The sequence below is a fragment of the Felis catus genome, chromosome A3 (assembly GCF_018350175.1).
Source record: "Felis catus isolate Fca126 chromosome A3, F.catus_Fca126_mat1.0, whole genome shotgun sequence".
Taxonomy (NCBI): domain Eukaryota; kingdom Metazoa; phylum Chordata; class Mammalia; order Carnivora; family Felidae; genus Felis; species Felis catus.
The window spans coordinates 66,340,437-66,360,384 of record NC_058370.1 but is presented as its reverse complement, the minus strand read 5'-3'; the positions used below and the strand labels follow the sequence as shown (position 1 = coordinate 66,360,384).

Here is a 19,948-nt window from a genome sequence, read left to right as displayed (position 1 = left end):
GGCTGAATTTATATTTTAGCCATGCTTTCAGCAGAAAAAAGACAGACCAATTTTGATAAGAATTTGATTTCAGTTCTGCATTTCTACTAATGGAATCATAATGATGGATATAAGGATCAAGGAAACAACCACAACATTTATTGAGCACGTATTACATGCCAGGCACTGTGCTATGCACGTCTCAAGGACTATTCAACATAGCATTTCCACACCAGGATGAGGTAGGTGGATGAGGCAGATGAAGAAACCACGCCTGAGAAGTTAAGAAGCTTACCTGTTAGTAGGTAGCTGAGCCGAGGCACAGCCCAGGCAGTCTGACAACAGCTACACAGCTATGAAATAAATTTTAGTTCCTTAGAAGAAAAATGCTATATAAAGAACTTCCTTCAAGAAGGCCACAGTATTTTGTTCATGACAAGAAGCAAAGGCCAAGAGAGAACTGTGACTTGACCAAGATGACACGAGCAGTGGCTCCTCAACCTGAATGCGAGTCTTCCACCACCACCACATGCCAACTCTCTAAAAATCTCATCAGACCTCGTACAATGTTCCTTCAAGGGCATTGTTTTCCTTCTTCTTTTTTAAATGACTTTCAGTACCATGTAACTAGGGTCTGTATTTTCACATATAGTTTCATCCAACTCCATGGTTATTGCCTTAGTGTTTCCAGCACTCATTTGTTCTGGATATCATTCATGGGTTTCCCCATTCGCCACAGCAAAGCCATCAGATTAGTTATTTCCTTGTCTCTTTTTTTAAAGCTACCTGGATGGACAGCTTTGGGCCCAAACTATGAGAGAGCAGTCTCTGCATTTCTTCCAAACATGAGCTTTTAAGTCCCCTTGAATTTCTTCACTCAATTAACAAGGACTGAAGGATTAGTAATCTTCCATCAATCAGTCCATTCACTAGAGGTTTGGTTCAGTGAACTGAGACTCTAACCACAATCCATTCGAAAACATTATAGCATACTTAGAAACTTTCTCCATTTCCAAAGCAGCATCCTTTTGTGGCTTTACTGAAGTTCTAAATAGCTTTAAGGTGTTAGTATAAAGGCACTTTTACCTTTTGTAATTATATATATATATATATATATATATATATATATATATATATATATATATACCTTCTTTGTATTGGAACTCACTAGAAGCTACCCAAAAGACTGAAAAAAAATGCATGCTTAAAAAAATCTGAACATATGAAGGAGGAAGATGATGTGGACACTCAGTAAGAAAACAAGATTAAGGACACAGATGAAGGGGAAAAACAAGTAGAGAAGTGTCTACTTAGTTTTTTCACTCCTGGGGCCCTGCATTCTGAATGTTCAGGCAGAAAACACCATCTGTGCTTTTTGTATCTATATTACTTGTATTACATATACTCTGAAACAACTTTTTAAAGTTTCAGATTTGGTGTTATTTCCAACTTTCTCTTTTAATCAAAGATCGTACTCTTCATTCCTTTAAATATCTAGTTGTACTTTTAGCATTTACTACAGTGGTGTACTTCGTTTTAAAGGGCAAGCTTTTCAAGAGGAATTATTTGAGAGTCACCTGTTTTTGCTACACAGCTGTGGCATATTTAAAGATGATCCAAATGCACTGAAGAAGGTATACAATCTATTACTAGGAAAGTATTTTGATTTAAACACACACACACACACACAGTTTTAGTAGTGTATGAGCTAAGTAGATGATAAAAAGTCAGTGGTATAATGTTAATGGATGAATGGAAAGCGCAGTTACCGATTCCCGTTACACTTTGCCTTTCCTGAAAAAGGCAGAAGAAATGCTGGCAAGAGCGCATCAATGGTCCAAACGTGTGAAGAGATTCTAGGAAAATACCCAGTTAATGTAAATATGTTCAAATATCCTGGCCTAGGTCAATTTTTTTCCCCTGAGAACAAAGAGTCGCCAAATAAGGGCTCTGAAGGCTGAGTCATCAGAGGTATTGAGGAAAATGGAAGGTGCACTGGAAGACTAGAGAAAGGCGATTCCTACCTTTAAAAAAGGGGAAGCAGGTGGTTTCACAAACTGCAGACCAATGAACTTGACATAATCTTGGGTGACATTCTGGGATGGATTACTAAAGGTAGGGCCTGTGAGAATTTAGGAAAGAAAGTGGTAATCTCCAGGAACCAGCGTGGGCTCACCAAGAACAATTCATGTCAGATTAACCTTACCTTTTCTCATATTACAAAATAACTTAATAGATTATGAAAATAGGTAGAGCAATCTAGATTGTAGAAGGACATGCAGTAAGGTTTTCGTGATATTCCTGTCAATAAAGTGGAGAAATAAATGTAAGTGCATTATTAATTCATTCACTCACTTAGCAAATACTAAGGATCTACCCTGCGTTAAGCACTTTGCTAGGCAATGAGAATAAAACAGCAGACAAAATAGACACAGTCTCTGTTCTCAGTTTCTCAAGAGGGAGAGTCAAAACCCAACAACTCAAATAAAATATATGCAAATTTTTTGTAATAAAGACTATGAAGAAAACAAAAGCAGGGCAGAGACACAGAACAATAGGAAGGAAATCTCCTTTAAATGGCGTCATCAGGTCTCTCGGAGGAGGTGACATTTAAGCTTAGGTGTAAAGAATAAAAAGAATGTCTTGCTACGTGGAAGCATGGGGAGATGAGAATTTCAGGAGGGAGCAACATGTGCAAAGGCCCTGATATGGGAAAGAGACCAGAGCGCTGGAGCCATTGAAAGGCCAGTGTGACAGGAGAGTAGTGAGCAAGGGGCAGAGTAGTGCTAGAAAAAGTTGGGGAAACAGTCGGGGGAACTCCCCAGATAATGAACTGGAGAATATGAATAAGGAGACCCTTTCTCCTTGGTCTGTTCTTTCAACACTTTACCAGTGGTTTATAATCTATTTTTATCAGTTGTTGCAAATCTACCGTCCTCTTGAGATGTCAATAAAAAATGACAGTGTTAGAAGAGCCATGAATATGGCTAGCAATATTAGTATCCAAAAAATATAGTGGATAAGGGTTTGGGTTCTGGCCTCAGACCGGTGTTTAAATCTAGCTCTGACATTCACTCTCTGTGACCTTGGACAAGTTATTTAACCCCTGTAGGTCAGGTGTCAAAGACATGTAGAGGATTTAGACACAGGCAGCTCAGGTAAATCTTATGTACTACAGAATAATCTGTTGCATCAGGTTAGATATGGTTTCCTGGGCCTGGAAGCTATTCTGGCAGCTTTCCCTCTACGATTATTTTAGGTATATCACCCAGCCTCTGACAGAAGTGTTTATAGATCAGATGTAGACTCTTACATTTATTTTGTTCATGTCACCAATAAATTATACTGCCTCTCAGACTATCTGACTATTGGATATTAAATTTAGCATAGCCAAATTTTAGAAATTAATTTTGGCCTTCTAATCCTATCATCATTCAGGAAGAAATTGCTCTAAGACAGTGTTTTAAAGATATGATTTAGAAATTTATATCATCCAGTATTGGAACTACCATACCAAAATATTTCTCTGTTCCCGAGATGTCATTAAAATTCAGTAGTGTCTCAATTGCACCCAAGAGCACCTACAAAATATTTATAAAATTAGATGACAAGGTTTTCAGTCATTACGGTTCAATTTTGATAAGGGGTTTTAAAAAAGCCCTATAAATTTTAAATAATTCATCCTAAAAATAGAAGCTATAAAAGATAGGATGAAGTGCATAATTGTATGTATTTTAAAACAGATGAGAAAAGAGTAACCATTTAGTGTAATGATAAATTTCCCTGAAGTTAAAAAAAAATACCCTAAAATCTTGGGTTTCCAGTCAGGGATAAGTAAACCCCAAGAGAAAGAAATGTCAGGTGGTAATATTATACATTTCTAAATGTAACCTTGAGTATTAAATAAAAATTCAATGCAGTTTTACACTTACTAAAATTAATGAGAAAAACTACCTCAGTCACGATAGCATTTGGGTGGTTAAATTCACGAACTCTCTCTTCAATCCTTTTTGCCATGCTTTCATAGCGCTTTTTGTCAGGTAAGCAAAACTTTTTTGATGTTCTTTTAGATTTTACTTAATTTTCCCATTTTCTCCATGAAAGTATATCTAGGAGTGATAAAGCTGTCCTTATTTGATCATTTTTTTGCATTAAAAAACCCTGCCTTTCAAAAATATACTATCTATATTTTGCTATATTTAAAAAGATAGGATGCAGATTATATTAAATGGGAGATATTAGCTTGGCTTCCTACGATTTGCATGAATTTGGATAAACTATGACAAATTTAACTCGAGATCTCTTAGGCAAGCAAATTGCTCGCCTTTCTTTACCCCAAACTGAGCTATTTTTTTTCTCTTACAGCTTCAGATGTACTCCTCAGTTTAATTCTAGTGCTAGAAATCTGATCTAGGCAAATTTCACAGGGCTTCCTGTCTCTCTCCCGGTTATAATCCATTGTACAGCTGCTGGCATAATTTCTAATACTATCTTAAGATAGTAGATAGATAAATTCAGACTCTTCAGTCTGGCACATTCAAATGCCACAAACAACAGGTTCTTCTCCCTCAATTCTGCCCTTCATTAGTTGCTAGTCATCACCGCACTTCCAGACCTGGCTTCCCCACCACCATCTGCTAAGTCCAATTATTAGACAGTCTTGTGATAAAACAGACCTAAGACACCAAATCATCCCGCCTCCACTTGGATCATTTCTGTTTTTCCTTGTCAAGCATGTAAGCACGTTTTTTAAAATTACTTTTTGCTTCGTCTATTTCCATATATTGTCATCATTAGACATTTATGTATTTGTCTGTGTCCCCACTAGTTTAGAAGTTCCATGTGGTAAGGGTTCTCCTACTGAAATTTTATTTGAAGAAACCATCAGTGACTGGGCCTTTGCAATGTCAGTTACTCTAACCCACTGAATGATCTGCCTTAAGAGTTGGAAGGGATTGAAGATGTAAAGCCCCCGCTGTTTCAAGTAAGGGGTAGAATCTGTATACCATTCTCCAAATAATTCAAGGACTACAACTGTCTTCCTCTTTCTATATCTTATCACCTATCTGTATCCGTTATCTTATAAACTTTCAAACCTTTCACTGTAAAGTCTCATGAAAAAATAGTGGAAGGATAATTAATAAATGTTGACAGCAGTTACCTCTTGGAAGATTACAAAAATGGGAGTTAGGAGAGGCAGGCTTGGGGCTGGTGATGGGAAATGATAGAGAAAATGACAACATGGACTGGTTTTAAATTTTGGGGGCACATATTCTTTATAATCTTCAGTCCTTCCTAAATATTGCATAATGAACTGGCTTTTCTCACATAAAAAAATCCATACTAAAAAAGATACACAGGGGCACCTGAGTGGCTCAGTCAGTTGGGCATCTGACTTCGGCCCAGGTCATGATCCACGCTTTGTGGGTTGGAGCCCCGTGTCAGGCTCCGTGCCGACAGCTCAGAGCCTGGAGCCTGCTTGGGATTCTGTGTCTCCCTCTCTCTGCCTCCCACCCCCTACTGTCTCTTCAAAATTAGCATTAAAAAAATTATTAAAAAAAAAGATACACAAGCTAATTTGACATAGGAAGCATGACAACCCAACTTGATATGGATAAAACTTTAAATAGAGTGCAAGATTTAGGATTCCAGTAAGTAAAAACTTTTTCAAAAGTGAAATCCTCCACCTCTACCAAATCCTTCAGATTTTCAAAGAATCTAATGATACAGAATCCTGAATTGACAAACTAAGATAAATGTTGCCATAATTACCCTCCCCAAAGAAATACTTAGTCCCATGCAAAATTCCTACCTGTTGCCATCCTGTCCAACGGTCTGAAATACTATCCATAAGGTGACTCCCCTATTTCTTCCCCTAATTCTACGTTCATATATACAACTGCCTGCTCAATGTCTCTGTTGGGGTAACTAATAGAAATCTCAAAACTCAACATATCCAAGGGAGAATTCAATTTACACCCTCCATTTTGCTCCTCCACTGGTTTTCTGAAATCTCAACTAATGGCATCACCGCCTTTGCTCAAAATCAATCATTTTTTGGGGCGCCTGGGTGGCTCAGTCGGTTGAGCGTCCGACTTCGGCTCAGGTCATGATCTCACAGTTCGTGGGTTCGAGCCCCGCATCAGGCTCTGTGCTGACAGCTCAGAGCCTGGAGCCTGTTTCAGATTCTGTGTCTCCCTCTCTCTCTGCCCCTCCCCTGTTCATGCTCTGTCTCTGTTTCAAGAATAAATAAACATTAGAAAAAAAAAAAAACTTAAAAAAAATAAAAAATCAGTCATTTTTTATTTCTTTCTTCCTCCCATATGATCCATTACCAGATTATCAGCTTTACCACCAAAAGAGACATCCTCAATCTGACTTCTCCCTATACCACCCCAGTCCAGGCTTTCACCATCTCTCACCTAGATGACTTCAATGGTCTCCTTTATTTTACCCCACTATAGGCTGTTCTCAATCTACTAGAGAAATAGAAAGCAGACCACGTCATCTGTTGCTTAAAACCCTCCAATGGCTTACCATCACATTCAGAAAATATAAATTCCTTTCAATGCGCTCAAGGTCTGAAGCAGTCCAGCCCTTGCCAATCTTTATCAGCTGCCATTCCCCACCACACTCACTGGACTCTGGTCTTATAGCCATTCTCTTTCTCATCATATAAGCTCATTCCTGCTTCCAGATTTTTAGTTTCATTGTTTCTTTCATCAAAATGCTCTCTTCTTTGATCTCGGTTATTTTCTTTTTGTCATCCAAGGTCACTATTTCCCAGTGAGCCTACAGATTTGTCTTGTACCCCAACGTATAACAATCACCTAAAATGGTGACTGGCACATGAGTCTTCAATAAATAATTGTTGAATGACTGGCTGAAAAGAATCCAAATATTCAATCAAGCCTCCTGGGCATAAAAACAGTTGTTCCAACTGATCCATACTTTGCAACAGCAACTCCTCCATTCCACCCCCAACTTGAAAACAACAACAAAACACACCAACCAGGCACTTTCCACAAAAATGCCAACCCCAAATCTCCTCAGAACATACCACATTTTAGAAGTCTATGTTCGGTATCAGCTGTTGCAAAAATAGGAAACAAAACCTGAGCCTCATAGATATACACTGTTTATGCATACACACACCATGCAGTATTGTCCCTTTAGGAGACTTTTTTTCACCTTTAAGCCAGCCCTTGGTGTGCATTCTTATTTAATTTCATCTAGGTAAAGTGCATGTGTTGGGCCACAGAAACAGTGGAGAAACTGGTGTGAGCTTCCCTGTGTTAACACACTCCCAGAGATGGACACAGGCTCTGCCTCTTTCCTAGGGGAGTGCTGACTCACTCACAGCCTCTGGGCCTCTACCAAAAAGCAACTTTATAGCTTTCTTTGCTACAAAAATAAAAGATCTAAGACCAGTCTCAATAATAAGTTACCAAACTAGTGTTTAGTGCCAGGGAGCAAAGGAAGCTTGGGATAAAAATGAATAGCAACCAGATCAAAACATCAAGTAAAAAGGTTCATAAACTCTGAATTTTGTCAAAGTGAAGCACAGAATTCAAGTTTCAATTTTTATGGCTCAAGCCATTATAAATCTTATATAAACATTCCAATGGACCATAAGAACACAGAACAGTTTGTGGAGTAGGATTATTTGGGCTCAATTTTTGTTGAAGAAATATAAATTTAATAATGACTCTTAATAACTGTATTTAAACCAAGCTGTTTCTTTTTCAAAAATTTTTTACTGTGTTTAGCCAGAAAATAACTGATGCATGCTTTCTTGTTGTAAGGGGACTGTATTACAAATAAGACTGTATCAGCAAGACTAAACTTTAGGTGTGGACAATCAAATTTGAATGGTACAAGGATAGTATGTGTATATATATATATACACATATAGTATGTGTATATATATATACACAAGAATAAGTCTATTACAAATAAGACTGTATCAGCAAGACTAAACTTTAGGTGTGGACAATCAAATTTGAATGGTACAAGGATAGTATGTGTATATATATATATACACATATAGTATGTGTATATATATATACACAAGAATAAGGCCTCTAAATGATGTTAAATCAGATGGCAATATTATTGTTTAAAGTAATATTAACATCATAAATGTATATACGTATGTGTATACATCCACGTGTGTATGTGTGTCTATGTATATGCATACACAGAGAGAATGAATGAATGAATGAATGAATGAGAATGGATAGGAATCAGACCAACCTTTCCTTGGGTTAATTACTTTACTATGAAGATGTGTCCAAACTTCTAAAGAATTTCCTGGTTTGTATTAAAATGCACTTCAAAAAGACCATGAAAACAAAAATTTAGTTGACAGGCTACAGTGGGATTCAGAAAAAGACACAGTGAATATAGACTAAGGTGCAATTTCATGCTGGTGATTTTTCTTTTTTAAAATGTAAGCCACTAATTTTTTAAGAAAAAAATTTTAAACCAAAGGTTGCATATTAATATTACACACAAACTGGAACATGTGACTTTTAGCACAGTGTATACATGCTCACATAAAACTCAAATATTTACACATTTAAAACAATTTCCATTTAACATATGAAAGTTCTGAAATACATAAAAGCATTAATATTTTCTATAAAACTACAATTAGAACATCAATTTGCTACAAGCATATAAAACATCAAGTGTTTTCTTGGAGTTTCAAGTTTCCTCTTTAAAACAAGATCTTGCTTGCATATATAATCTTTCTCCAATAATCAGTAAGGACTTTTTTCTTTTCCAAGAGATTATTTTCCAGATACATTATAAGCTCAAGAAAACGGACCCAACAGTTATGCAATATAATTATGTCGTAACAACTTAATTGCACATAATGCTTTAAAGTAGGTTTGGATGACGTTCTCGAACACTTTGGTATATGTTCTTCAGGGACTTCTATTAGAAATAACAGGAATTATAAGTCCCCTCAATCCCCATTTTGCTTTAAAAATGGACAAGTCTTTGGTTAAAGTTCTACATTTTGGGCATTTATGACTAATAAAAATGGTCCCCAAACCAATAAATGGCACTGATATATTCTTAGTTCACAAGACTTCATTTAACTTGTTTCTGATAAAGTGGGAGACTAAAGATCTTCATTTATTGTAACCGTCATTGATAGCTTCAATCTTTCATTTATAAGCAGAGAAATCAATAGGTTAGTCAATATTTCTCTGTTCATTTCGTGTTATAATCTAAACTGTACAGTAATGTGCAGTAACTATAGATACTGCTCCATAGTGTATGTGATTATGATTGGAAAGATGAATAGCATTAAATTTAGAATCTGCTTACTCAGAATAAGTCAATATTAGACTGTACAGTAATTCTGCATTAACTATAGTAGGTTGTCAGGTAATGCTTGTTTAAAAACCCCAATACCATTGCATTTATAAGAGAAATTGTTGCAAATGTATAAAACAGCAGATATACAAGGAGAACACCAAACGTACTTTATTAGCACAAAAAAGCAGCCATAACAAGGCACAGCAAGCAGAAACGTACATTAGCAGTCAAAGGGTTAGTGTTGCATACAAATATAGCTTTTCTTTTTTTGTAGCCTTGGCAATAGCCATCAGGATGTAAAAGAACTTTCTGTAGCAGCAGGTAAGGAAACCAAGGAGCACTCACCAGTGGTACAGAGCACACGAACAAAAAGACACAAGAATGGATTCGACTAGTGCAAAATGTCTAGGACAGAACTGTAAATTCAGTTCGTTACTAAGAAGCAAACACTAGAACTTGGTATTACTTCCAAAATAGCTCACTCAAGTAGTATTGCATACTATTCTAAGTGACAAAAAGGTGCTAAGTAAAGTTATTTACAGATACAATGGTTGTACAGTACCTTTTAAATCTGCAATGTAGGTTTCAGATTTTCCATTAGAAATTAACTGCACTGAAATTCTATAAATTGTACTTAAGCAATTCAGCTACCAGAGTTTACAACAAAGATATAAATACTGCCATCCAAACTGTTCATTACAGTTTAACAATAATGTCAACATCAGCAACCACTGTAGCTATTGTTATCTGACTTGGTTGGGCATCTTCTAGTCTCATTTCCTTCATGGTTCACAAACTCATCATGGGCACAGAAAGATCCAACGTTAACTAATGAATGATTAGAATGCGTGTATTAACTTAAAAAAAAAAATCACACACAGGACTACACTGCAGCTATTCCCAATGTGTTTTAAGTTAGAGCACTCATTAAAAAAAAATACCTAAGGCCTTTAAATAAAATTCTACTACCAACTTTGTAAGCCTGAAATTTTAAGAACTATTTAGAAAACCTGGTTTATTTAACAGTACCTTTTGCAGAAGAGACAGGGGACTGACTATAAACTACATCAACACTTAAGTGAACTGCACTATGCCCTTGTGGCCAGAAAATTGCATTTTTTTTTCTCAAAGGAAGGCAGTCTTTATTTTTTGGACTTCCAAAGCTTGATTTATAGTAACTACAAACATCACTACTTTTGGAAGGTTATAGAAAAATTCTTAGAAAAAAATAACAATTTCAAACATTAGTCACACTGTTGAAATTCTCATCCAATATTAATAATTTGTTCTTCAGTAAGAAATAGAATTCTTCATAGCAAATGCCCCAGAGTTGCCTCACTCAATTACTACAGTCATTAAAAACCAAACCGTTAGCTCAATCGACAAAGTGTTTTTGTAGCCTCACTGAACACCTGTAGCTGTCTTCTGTTGTCTCAACAGGCACCACGTTTACCTGACTAACAGCAGACTGCATCTGACAGATACTAACACTAAGCCTACATACTGTACTGAAAAAACCTAACACTGATACGTGTGCTTGCTATAGGTGTACTGTCTGATGACATAAAAGCAGATCTAGTTAATGCCCTTTGGGGGCAGGAGAGTTTACTTTGCCTTGACCGGTTCTCGTTCTAACCAGCGAACTCTAACTTTTTGCTTATAATGATACTCTTTCAAAAAATCCTGCAACATTGACGGTAAAGGGAGCCCATCAATTCCATCATATGTAGTGCATCTACAGATTACTGCACGGCAGATATACTGCAGGCTAAAAGGGAAAGTCCTGTTTAGTGAGATAGTAAGCAATGGTTCAAAAAACATGCAAGAACTGGGATCTTTATAATGTTCTAAGAGTCCTGTTACAGTGGAGGAGTGAAATACACATGGGTCATGGGCATCAAAACTAAAGTTGTGGTTCCACTGTTCAATCCGGGCGTGCAGGGACCTGTTGTAGCGCCGGAAGCTCACGGAGAAGAGGTAGTCCTCTTGCGCAGAGTCCCTGAGCAAGAATGTGCCTTCAGGTTTTCCTTCAAGGAGGGCTTCTGCTTCGTAACGGTCCATCACTCCCCAGTAACAGGGATTCCCTGTAATCTGAAGCAAATCAGGCACGAGGCAGTGTATGTAATCAATCTGTGTATGGACTTTCCAAGCTCCCTGTCTGCTAACGTGGGCATGGCTATCTCCAGACACCTGACGTTGCTTCTGCCTCCGAGACTGTAGACACAGGGTAGTAGTGTCCTCTTCTGAGTCACAATTAACTTGTGGAATTGCAGTATTGTCCCCACTTACTTCGGTCATTCCAGGAGCTAACTTTGGTCCCAGTTTATATAACGGATTAACCTGTGCGGTGGCTTCAAATGTATGTATTTGTGCGTTAGGAGGAGGGTCAACCCCCTCTTCAATACTAAGCCGTCTTCTCTCTCGAAGTCTATCTTCTTCATCTTCTGTAGAAACCAAGGATGGATCAAATGTATCAAAAAATGTTGAGTGTGGGCTCACAGGGGCTGTATGCTGTTTAATCAAATGCCATTTTTGGGCTAAATCTGAGCCGGCAGGAAAAGGGCATTTCTCAAGCATTAATTCAGAAAGGTGTATTTTTCTTTTATTAGAGAAGAGGGGTTTTGACTGCTTGCTGTAAGTTCGCATGGGAAAACACAAGCCCACTGTATCCTGCAACCTCTGTCTCAGAGAGCGACTTCCCACAGTTCTGCTGGACATGCCATCCATATCGTGCACCGAGCTTACGCCATACCGCCTCTCTCTCCTTTGAAGTCCGCTTCGAGTTCTACCAAACTTTTTATCAGTATCCAATGAACTCTGTGTCTTTGTAGAACAGGAATGTTTTTTCTTCCCACCCCATGGGGCATGCCGAGAGTAGGAATCTCTTCTTGCCAGTCTTGTTCCTGGGGTGACACATGAATCATTATCCTTTTCAATGCTTATTTCAACAATCTGAGGAATTTCAGTGGCACAGTTAGGGTTTCTCCTTGAAGAATTCTTTGAAGGGCTTAATCCCAGTTGTAAGGCAACATTTTCTCTTAAGGGACTGCTTTGTTGCTGAGGAGCTGAGTCTCCTATACTGATGTTTCTCTCTTTAACAGACAGATATCTGTTGGAGTTCATGTCCACATTTTCACTACGGCTCCCTCCCTCATGACCGAAGAGATTTTGACACCTGTATTTGAAGTTATTCCACATCTTCCCCACTTTATCCATTGATTATAAGATCTAAAGACAAAATAGGAAGAGAGAACACTAAGTTAGGTGGTATGTGCGAACAAAACAGGCAGTTCCCATACACCCCCCCTCCCCCACCCCGCCCTTATCGTTGGAAATTTCAGTGATGCGGGTCAGGAATCTGCCCTCCCTTGCCCTGCTAAAGTGGTGAGGCAAACAATGCTGGTAGTGGTAAGGTCTCTGGCCCTTTCATGGCACTCACAGCACCACTAGTCAAGCTAGTCCTCACTTGCCATTTCCTTTCAGACAGAATACTCAGATCTCATGGGAAAGGAAACAAACCCTCTCAATTAAACTCTGGTTTCTTTTTCCCACGCATCAACCTAATGTCATTATGACACCGACTCTGGTCTCCTTACTACAACTAAGTCAGGCACTGGCTCAAGTACTACAAAGGGAAGATATGTTCTGTATTGTTGAAACATATCTGCATTCAACTACTCTGAAGTTGAAATCAGGACATTTGTGTAACACATTAAAATTAGTTCAAAAATCTTTAAGTACTAATCTTCCTGACTTCACTTACCAACTGCTATACTCCACTCATCTGGCAACCTACAGCTTACAGATAAACCACTTGTAAAAATTCAGTATCCTCCCTTCCTATTCTGCAATGTATTGAATTTTATCCACAATCTTGAAGAAGCAGTTTGAGTAGAAAAGAAAGTAGGAGGAAAGAAAGAGAATATTTGGATTTAAAAGGAAAGGTGTCTTTCAGCTTCCCAATTCTTAATCCTGGAAAAGCCTGGAGATAACAGAGTAATAGAAAAAGCTATGATACCGCAGTAATTAACAAAACAAATAAAAAATATGCAATTTGGCTTATTTTTGTTCCTTTAAAAAAAATCAAAAGCAGATTATCACACTTTACAAATTATTTTACGACTCTAACACTGACAGTCACACTGTCTCCTTCAATAACCTAAAAGTCAACATTAGAAGAAATGGAAAAATGTAAATTTAAAATCAAGTGGTTTTGTCACCAAAGGATAGCAGAACCTTTTTTTTTTTTAAAGTTCTTTCTTTCTATTTTCTATTTCTATTTCCTTTCTATTTTCTATTTTCTATTTAAAAGTTCTATTCTTTCTATTTTAATGAGTATGGTACTTTTTTCCCCAGAATTTTGTTTTGTTCATGTTTATTATCTCATTATGTTTTACTCTTCATAGTTTACAATCCTGCTGGAATGTTTTTCTTACAGTGGTGACAGGCATTAGAGCTGACCTTTCTACAACTGTGCCTAATGCTCTTTGTGATAAATAGCTGGATTTTCAAGACGTTGACTAGGGCTAAGACAACAATAAAAAATAAACTTTATATAGCTTCATTCTAGTTTCTTACAGAAAGGGCTCTTGGACTAATAATGATGCCAACATAGAGAGTTTATGCCTATGAAATCATAAAATACACTTTCAGATTATTCTTTATTATAAGCATACTGCTAGGTATATAGCAGTTAATATACAGAGGGGCAATAGGTGAAAAGTCCATGATCACAGCAATTCCTGGTCTCCTCTTATGTGACCTGTGTTTATTTTGTGAGAAGTTGTGGTTTCTTCTTTTTATCCTTAGCCTGGGCCTTTTTTACATTCATCGTGTCCTTTCCATGTCCTTCCCACTGCCCTCGTCCCTCCCTCCTAAAAGTCCTTTTGTTAGACAGCAGACCTCTTAGATTCATCTTCTGATTATATATATTTTCTTTTCAACATTGCATTTCTTTTTCTTTTCTACCGTCTGGAAGATTTCTTTGGTGTATCACTTTGCAACAGTTCTACTGCAGTTAGAATGTTTCCTATCACAGCTTTAATTTCCAAGACCGTTTTTCTTATTCTCTGAATGTTCTTTTTAATAACATTCTATTCTAGCTTCTTGGATGAATATTTCATTTCTCAGAGGATACAAATTTTTCAAATGTTTTCTTCTTTTTTTTAACACTTTAAATGTTTTTATCTGTTTCTTTCTTTTTTCTCCTTAAATCTTTAGGTCTCTGTTTTTTATTTTGGAGGCTTTCCACAAGTGTCTGATGAGTCCCAGCCGTCCATCACAGATGATGCGGCCACTAACACGCTGATCAGAAGCTCTGTCTACGTGATGGTGCAGGAGGTTGGGTTGGGTACTTGTAAAATGACTGGCTTTCCCTACAAGGTGAGGAGGCAATGAGTTGGTTTTTTATTATGAAATCCACAAATGCCAGGATCTGTAAGTCTTGTCTCCTGGCGGCTTACCCTGGAGAGAAATACTCCAATTTCCTCTCTGGGACATGTCCACCTGACTGCCATGTTCTGAGAACAGGGCAAGGAGAATAGTAGGGTTTTAACCACAATATTCAGACTTTTGCTTAGTCCTTATTTTTATTATTTTTTTTTTTTAAAAATTTTTTTTTTCAACGTTTATTTATTTTTGGGACAGAGAGAGACAGAGCATGAACGGGCGAGGGGCAGAGAGAGAGGGAGACACAGAATCAGAAACAGGCTCCAGGCTCTGAGCCATCAGCCCAGAGCCCGACGCGGGGCTTGAACTCACGGACCGCGAGATCGTGACCTGGCTGAAGTCGGACGCTTAACCGACTGCGCCACCCAGGCGCCCCAGTCCTTATTTTTAAAAAGGTGTCCTTATTTTCAAAAGATACTCCACTTCAGTCTTGACTGGATCTCTTAGATTAAATTTCTCCAAACTCTAACCTCTAGTTTTACCCTGGTAAAAAAGAGCAGTAGTCTCCTGACTGCTAAGGGTAAAGAAGGGCATGTGTGAATCTGAAACATACAGACTTTCCAACACTCGTATGTTCAGCTTCATATTTCACCCTTACATTCTGAGCTAACTGGTTCCTCTAATTTCTGAGCCAACACTATAGATTGCTTTGCTTATTTTTAATATCTTTGTTTGCAGCCATTTATATCTGTTTTCTCCATTCTGTTAATTTCTAGCTACCTGCTTCTACTGAAAACCAGTTGATCATCAGGCTTATTATTACTTCAGTCTCTCATTTGCTTTCTTATGGGTTTATGCCTTATGCCTTCTTTTTAAATTATTATTTGAAAGAGAGAGCACACACACCAGCACGCAGGGGTGAGGCAGAGAGAGGGAGAGAGAGAATCTTCTCTCAACATGGGGCTCGATCCCACGACCCTGGGATCATGATCTGAGTCTAAACCAAGAGTCGGACGCTCAACTAACTGAGCTACCCAGGTGCCCCCCTTATACCTTTTTTATTCCTTTAATTTTAGCGAGGTTCCAGGAGTGAGTAAAGTTAACATGCCAATGTTCAACCTGACATATTTAACTGGAAAGCCCTCTTTTCACTGTTACAGAGAGTGAATAGTACACCACACAGAAAACCCCCTACCCAGATTAGTGATTCTTTCCAAATGGAGAAAACAGCAAATTTTTTTTTTCCCTCCTGGGGTGAAGGATCCACACAATAAACACTGGCTGCATAATATAATCACCCGGAAAGCTCTTTACACTACATGATACACAGGCCACCTCCCGAGAGATTGTGATTCAATTGGTCTGGAGATGGGCCTGGACACTGCTGTTTTTTAGAAGCTCCTGGGTGATCCTAGAGTCGAGCCAGAAAACCACTGACCTACTCCAGCCATGGGTTCCAATGGTAGCTCTGAAAGATGTAAGCAGGAGGACACTGCTCTGTAGCGGCAGGAGGGATGGGAGCAGAACTAAGTACACCACCCACCACAATCTCATCACTGGTTCTCTTCGTTTCATTTTTGCCATGTACACAAGAGGCCTATGGAATCTTAGGAAAGACTATCTACAGTAGTGCCTCTTAAACTACCCAGAATGAAGAGGCAGTTTCTTTTTAATTTCACAAATAGATTCTTTTGTAAGACATTCTAAGAATACACTAGAAAAGTGAAATGTGAAAAAAGACATATGAAATACAAGTGCCAATCTTATTAGATTGAATAGACATAAAATAACTATCAAATAGCTGTAGAATATTTTAAATGCTTCTTTTTAATTCCTATACTTAACTTGTCCCAGACTGTTAACAAACAACACTGGCACCAGTTCACAGCCCTCACAGTAGCTCATCATCTAGAGCTGTGCTGTCCAATACATGGGTTATTGAGCCCCTGAAATGTGGCTGGTGCCATATATTAAAATGATAAATAGTTTGGATATAACTAGCCAAATATATTATTAAAACTAATTTCATCTGCTTTTTACTTTTTTATGAATGAGGTATTTTCTTTTTAAGGATAAGTGCCAGCAGCTTATTTAAAATTTTAATGTTTATTTTTGAGACAGAGAGAGAGAGAAAGAGAGAGAAATCATGAGTGAAGGAAAGTCAGAAAGAGAGGGAGACAGAATCTGAAGCAGACTCCAGGCTCTGAGCTGTCAGAGCTCTGTGCTGACAGCTCAGAGCCTGACACGGGGCTTGAACTCACAAATCGTGAGATCATGGCCTGAGCTAAGTTGAATGCTTAATCAACTAAGCCACCTAGGAGCCCCGAAGTTTGTTTTGTTTTGTTTTGTTTTTTTATGTTTATTTATTTAAAAAAAATTTTTTTTAACGTTTATTTATTTTTGGGACAGAGAGAGACAGAGCATGAACGGGGGAGGGGCAGAGAGAGAGGGAGACACAGAATCAGAAGCAGGCTCCAGGCTCTGAGCCATCAGCCCAGAGCCTGACGCGGGGCTCGAACTCACGGACCGTGAGATCGTGACCTGAGCTGAAGTCGGGTGCTTAACTGACTGAGCCACCCAGGCGCCCCTATGTTTATTTATTTTTGAGGGAGAGAGAGAGAGAGAGAGAGAGAGAGCGAGCGAGCATGAGTTGCGGAGGGGCAGAGAGAGAGGGAGACACAGAATCTGAAGCAGACTCCAGACTCTGAGCTGTTAGCACAGAGCCCGACGTGGGGCTCGACACGAACTACGAGATCATGACCTGAGCCGAAGTCAGACACTTAACTGACTGAGCCACCCAGGTGCCCCTGAATGATGTTTTCAAATGTTTATTTATTTATTTTGAGAAAGAGAGAGAGTACATGTGTGTACATGCGTGGGGCTGGGGCAGAGAGAGAAAGAGCATGAGCAGGGGAGAGGCAGAGAGAGCGAGAGAGAGAACCCCAAGTAGGCTCTGCACTGTCAGCTTGGAGTCCGATGCAGGGCTTGAACCTACAAACTGTGAGATCATGACCTGAGCCAAAATCAAGATTCAGACATTTAACCAACTGAGCCACCCAGGTGCCCCTGCCTTTTACTTTTTAAATGTGCCTACTAAAAATATTAAAAATTACACATATAATCCAAATTATATTTCTGCTGGAAAGTACTGATCTGGATCAGGGGTCAGCAAATGATAGCCCAAAGACCAAATCTGGCCTGTGGCCTGTTTCTGTATGGACCCTAGCTGAGAACGGTTTTTACAGTTTTAGAGGGATAAAAAAACAAAAACAAAAAATCCACAAAGAATATTTGACAGAGACCACATGTAGCCTGCAAAGCTTGAAATATTTTCTATTTGGCCTCTTACAGAGAAAGTTTACTGACCTCAGTCTAGAGTATGTCACTGTGGACATGAGAAGAGCAGTATCCAAGAAGTCCAAAAGTCTCTCTTCTCCATGTTTATAAGATACATTCTGTAGCTATTTATCTCAGCTATACCTGAAAAATGTCCATTTTAGAAAGCAACCAAACTTAAAACCACTTATTATCTCCTTATACAGTTCTTTATTCGCTGTAAAAACAAGTGGGACATGTAGAAATCATGGACTTGCCAGGTTACAGAAGGCTGTTTCTAACACTGAACCTCGGTTTCATTTTCACAGAGCATGAAATTTAGTGCATTCTCCATTCCTAATCTGGAGACTGTTGCTAGACTGCATCGTGACAAAATATTCTAATTTAAAGAAAGACTATTATGCTTCCACATCCCTTGGGGATAGAAAGTAGATTTTTCTTGACATGGGGAATGTTATGTGGGCGGCTGTAATACTGCAAAGAAAAAAATACTGATAGTGATTCACAGATGAGTCCATGTAAGAAGAATCAGGAAAGCATTTCAACTATCTTAATATTTACAATGTCAGTTTTGAGGTTCTTCTGTTTGTTTTGTTGTTAAATTTTTGGAAATGTATTTAGCTGAAACTCTTTGAGGCCTAACTTACAAGTCCATTACTTTAGGGCTTTATATAAAGTTACACAGGACTAAAAAAGTGTTAAATTTCCTATGTACTGACTCTAGATTACAAGTTCATCATCCATTATAAGCTTTCATTCACATTTTTACACCTGCATAGCTGTCCTTAAAATGATCCAAAGCAAATTCCTAAAGAGTCATTCCTTCCCCCAAGGACAATCACAATTTAAAACTGGTTTTATAACTATTGTAAGTTAAAGAGCTTTTGTTGAAAAATGATACCTAACAGGATAAGCTATAAATCAAAATTATGGAAAATCAGAGGTCAAATTCCATTACTACAAAAATTTACATATATAAAAAAAATTAAGGACTATAGTCAATGGCCCTCTTAATGTCAAGCAGTATATGTTACAAAATTTCCACAAAACAAAATAATTGAAACAGTTCCTGGGATTCATTTCAATGGGACTTAATTCATACTTTATTAGAAATAAATTAAATTCAACAAGTTTTAAGACTACATGGCACACAATAGTGGGTAAAGAAGGGGAATATAACCCAACCCACATCCCTCCGCTATCTATCTCCCTCCTCTTAGTCTATTTAGACTACTTTAGTCATGGTAATACCTGTCCAGTGAAAAAAGTCCTTCAGTCACAGTAACAAAAATCAAGACAACAGGGACTGATTAAAGTATTTTTGTGCCAAATTCAGGTACAAGAGGAGGTTCAGGAGAAATGAGTTTTGATAGATATTTTGGTGGCACTTCAATAATTTTTAGAAAGAGATGATACAGTGTTTAATATTAAGAGTAAAACAGAAATCCAGGGATGTATGGCTGTCATAGCTGTAGTCCCGTAAAGAATCTGGGAACCATTTGGGCTTTTAAAAATGTTATTTTTTAATTGTTATTTATACACTCTCTTGTGACATGGTCTGTGTTATCTAACTGGATGCCTGTTTATCTTTTATACTGGTATTTAATATCACGTTTTGTGGGTAATAAATGGTCATATAATTCAACCTTATATACTTTACACTTTTACAACACACATAATATATTAATACAGTAGACCATGTACACGTGCACTCGAAAACTGTGAGGCCCAGGGGCGCCTGGGTGGTTCAGTCAGTTAAGCGTTATGACTCTTGATTTCGGCTCAGGTCATGATCTCACGGTTTGTGAGTTCGAGCCCCACATCAGGCTTCGTGCTGACAGTGCAGAGCCTGCTTGGGATCTTTTCTCATCCTCTCTCTCTGCCCCTCCCCTGCTCACTCTCTTTCAAGATA

The 19,948-nt window shown here is 38.1% G+C and overlaps 1 protein-coding gene across 5 annotated transcripts in view; it reads right to left on the bottom strand.

The window, feature by feature from the left end:
• Positions 1–8,236: 8,236 nt before the first annotated feature.
• SOCS5 (suppressor of cytokine signaling 5) overlaps positions 8,237–19,948 on the bottom strand; it is a 65,740-nt gene continuing 54,028 nt past the window's right edge. For 4 of the 5 annotated variants that reach the window (XM_003983962.6, XM_045054168.1, XM_019827143.3 and 1 more), the window contains exon 2: positions 8,237–12,540. In XM_003983962.6, the coding sequence (XP_003984011.1) occupies positions 10,918–12,528 (1,611 nt within the window). In that variant the 5' untranslated portion in view covers positions 12,529–12,540 and the 3' untranslated portion in view covers positions 8,237–10,917. Of the gene's footprint in view, positions 12,541–18,066; positions 18,089–19,948 lie in introns of those variants that run through there. The other variant, XM_019827144.3, reaches the window with a different exon arrangement.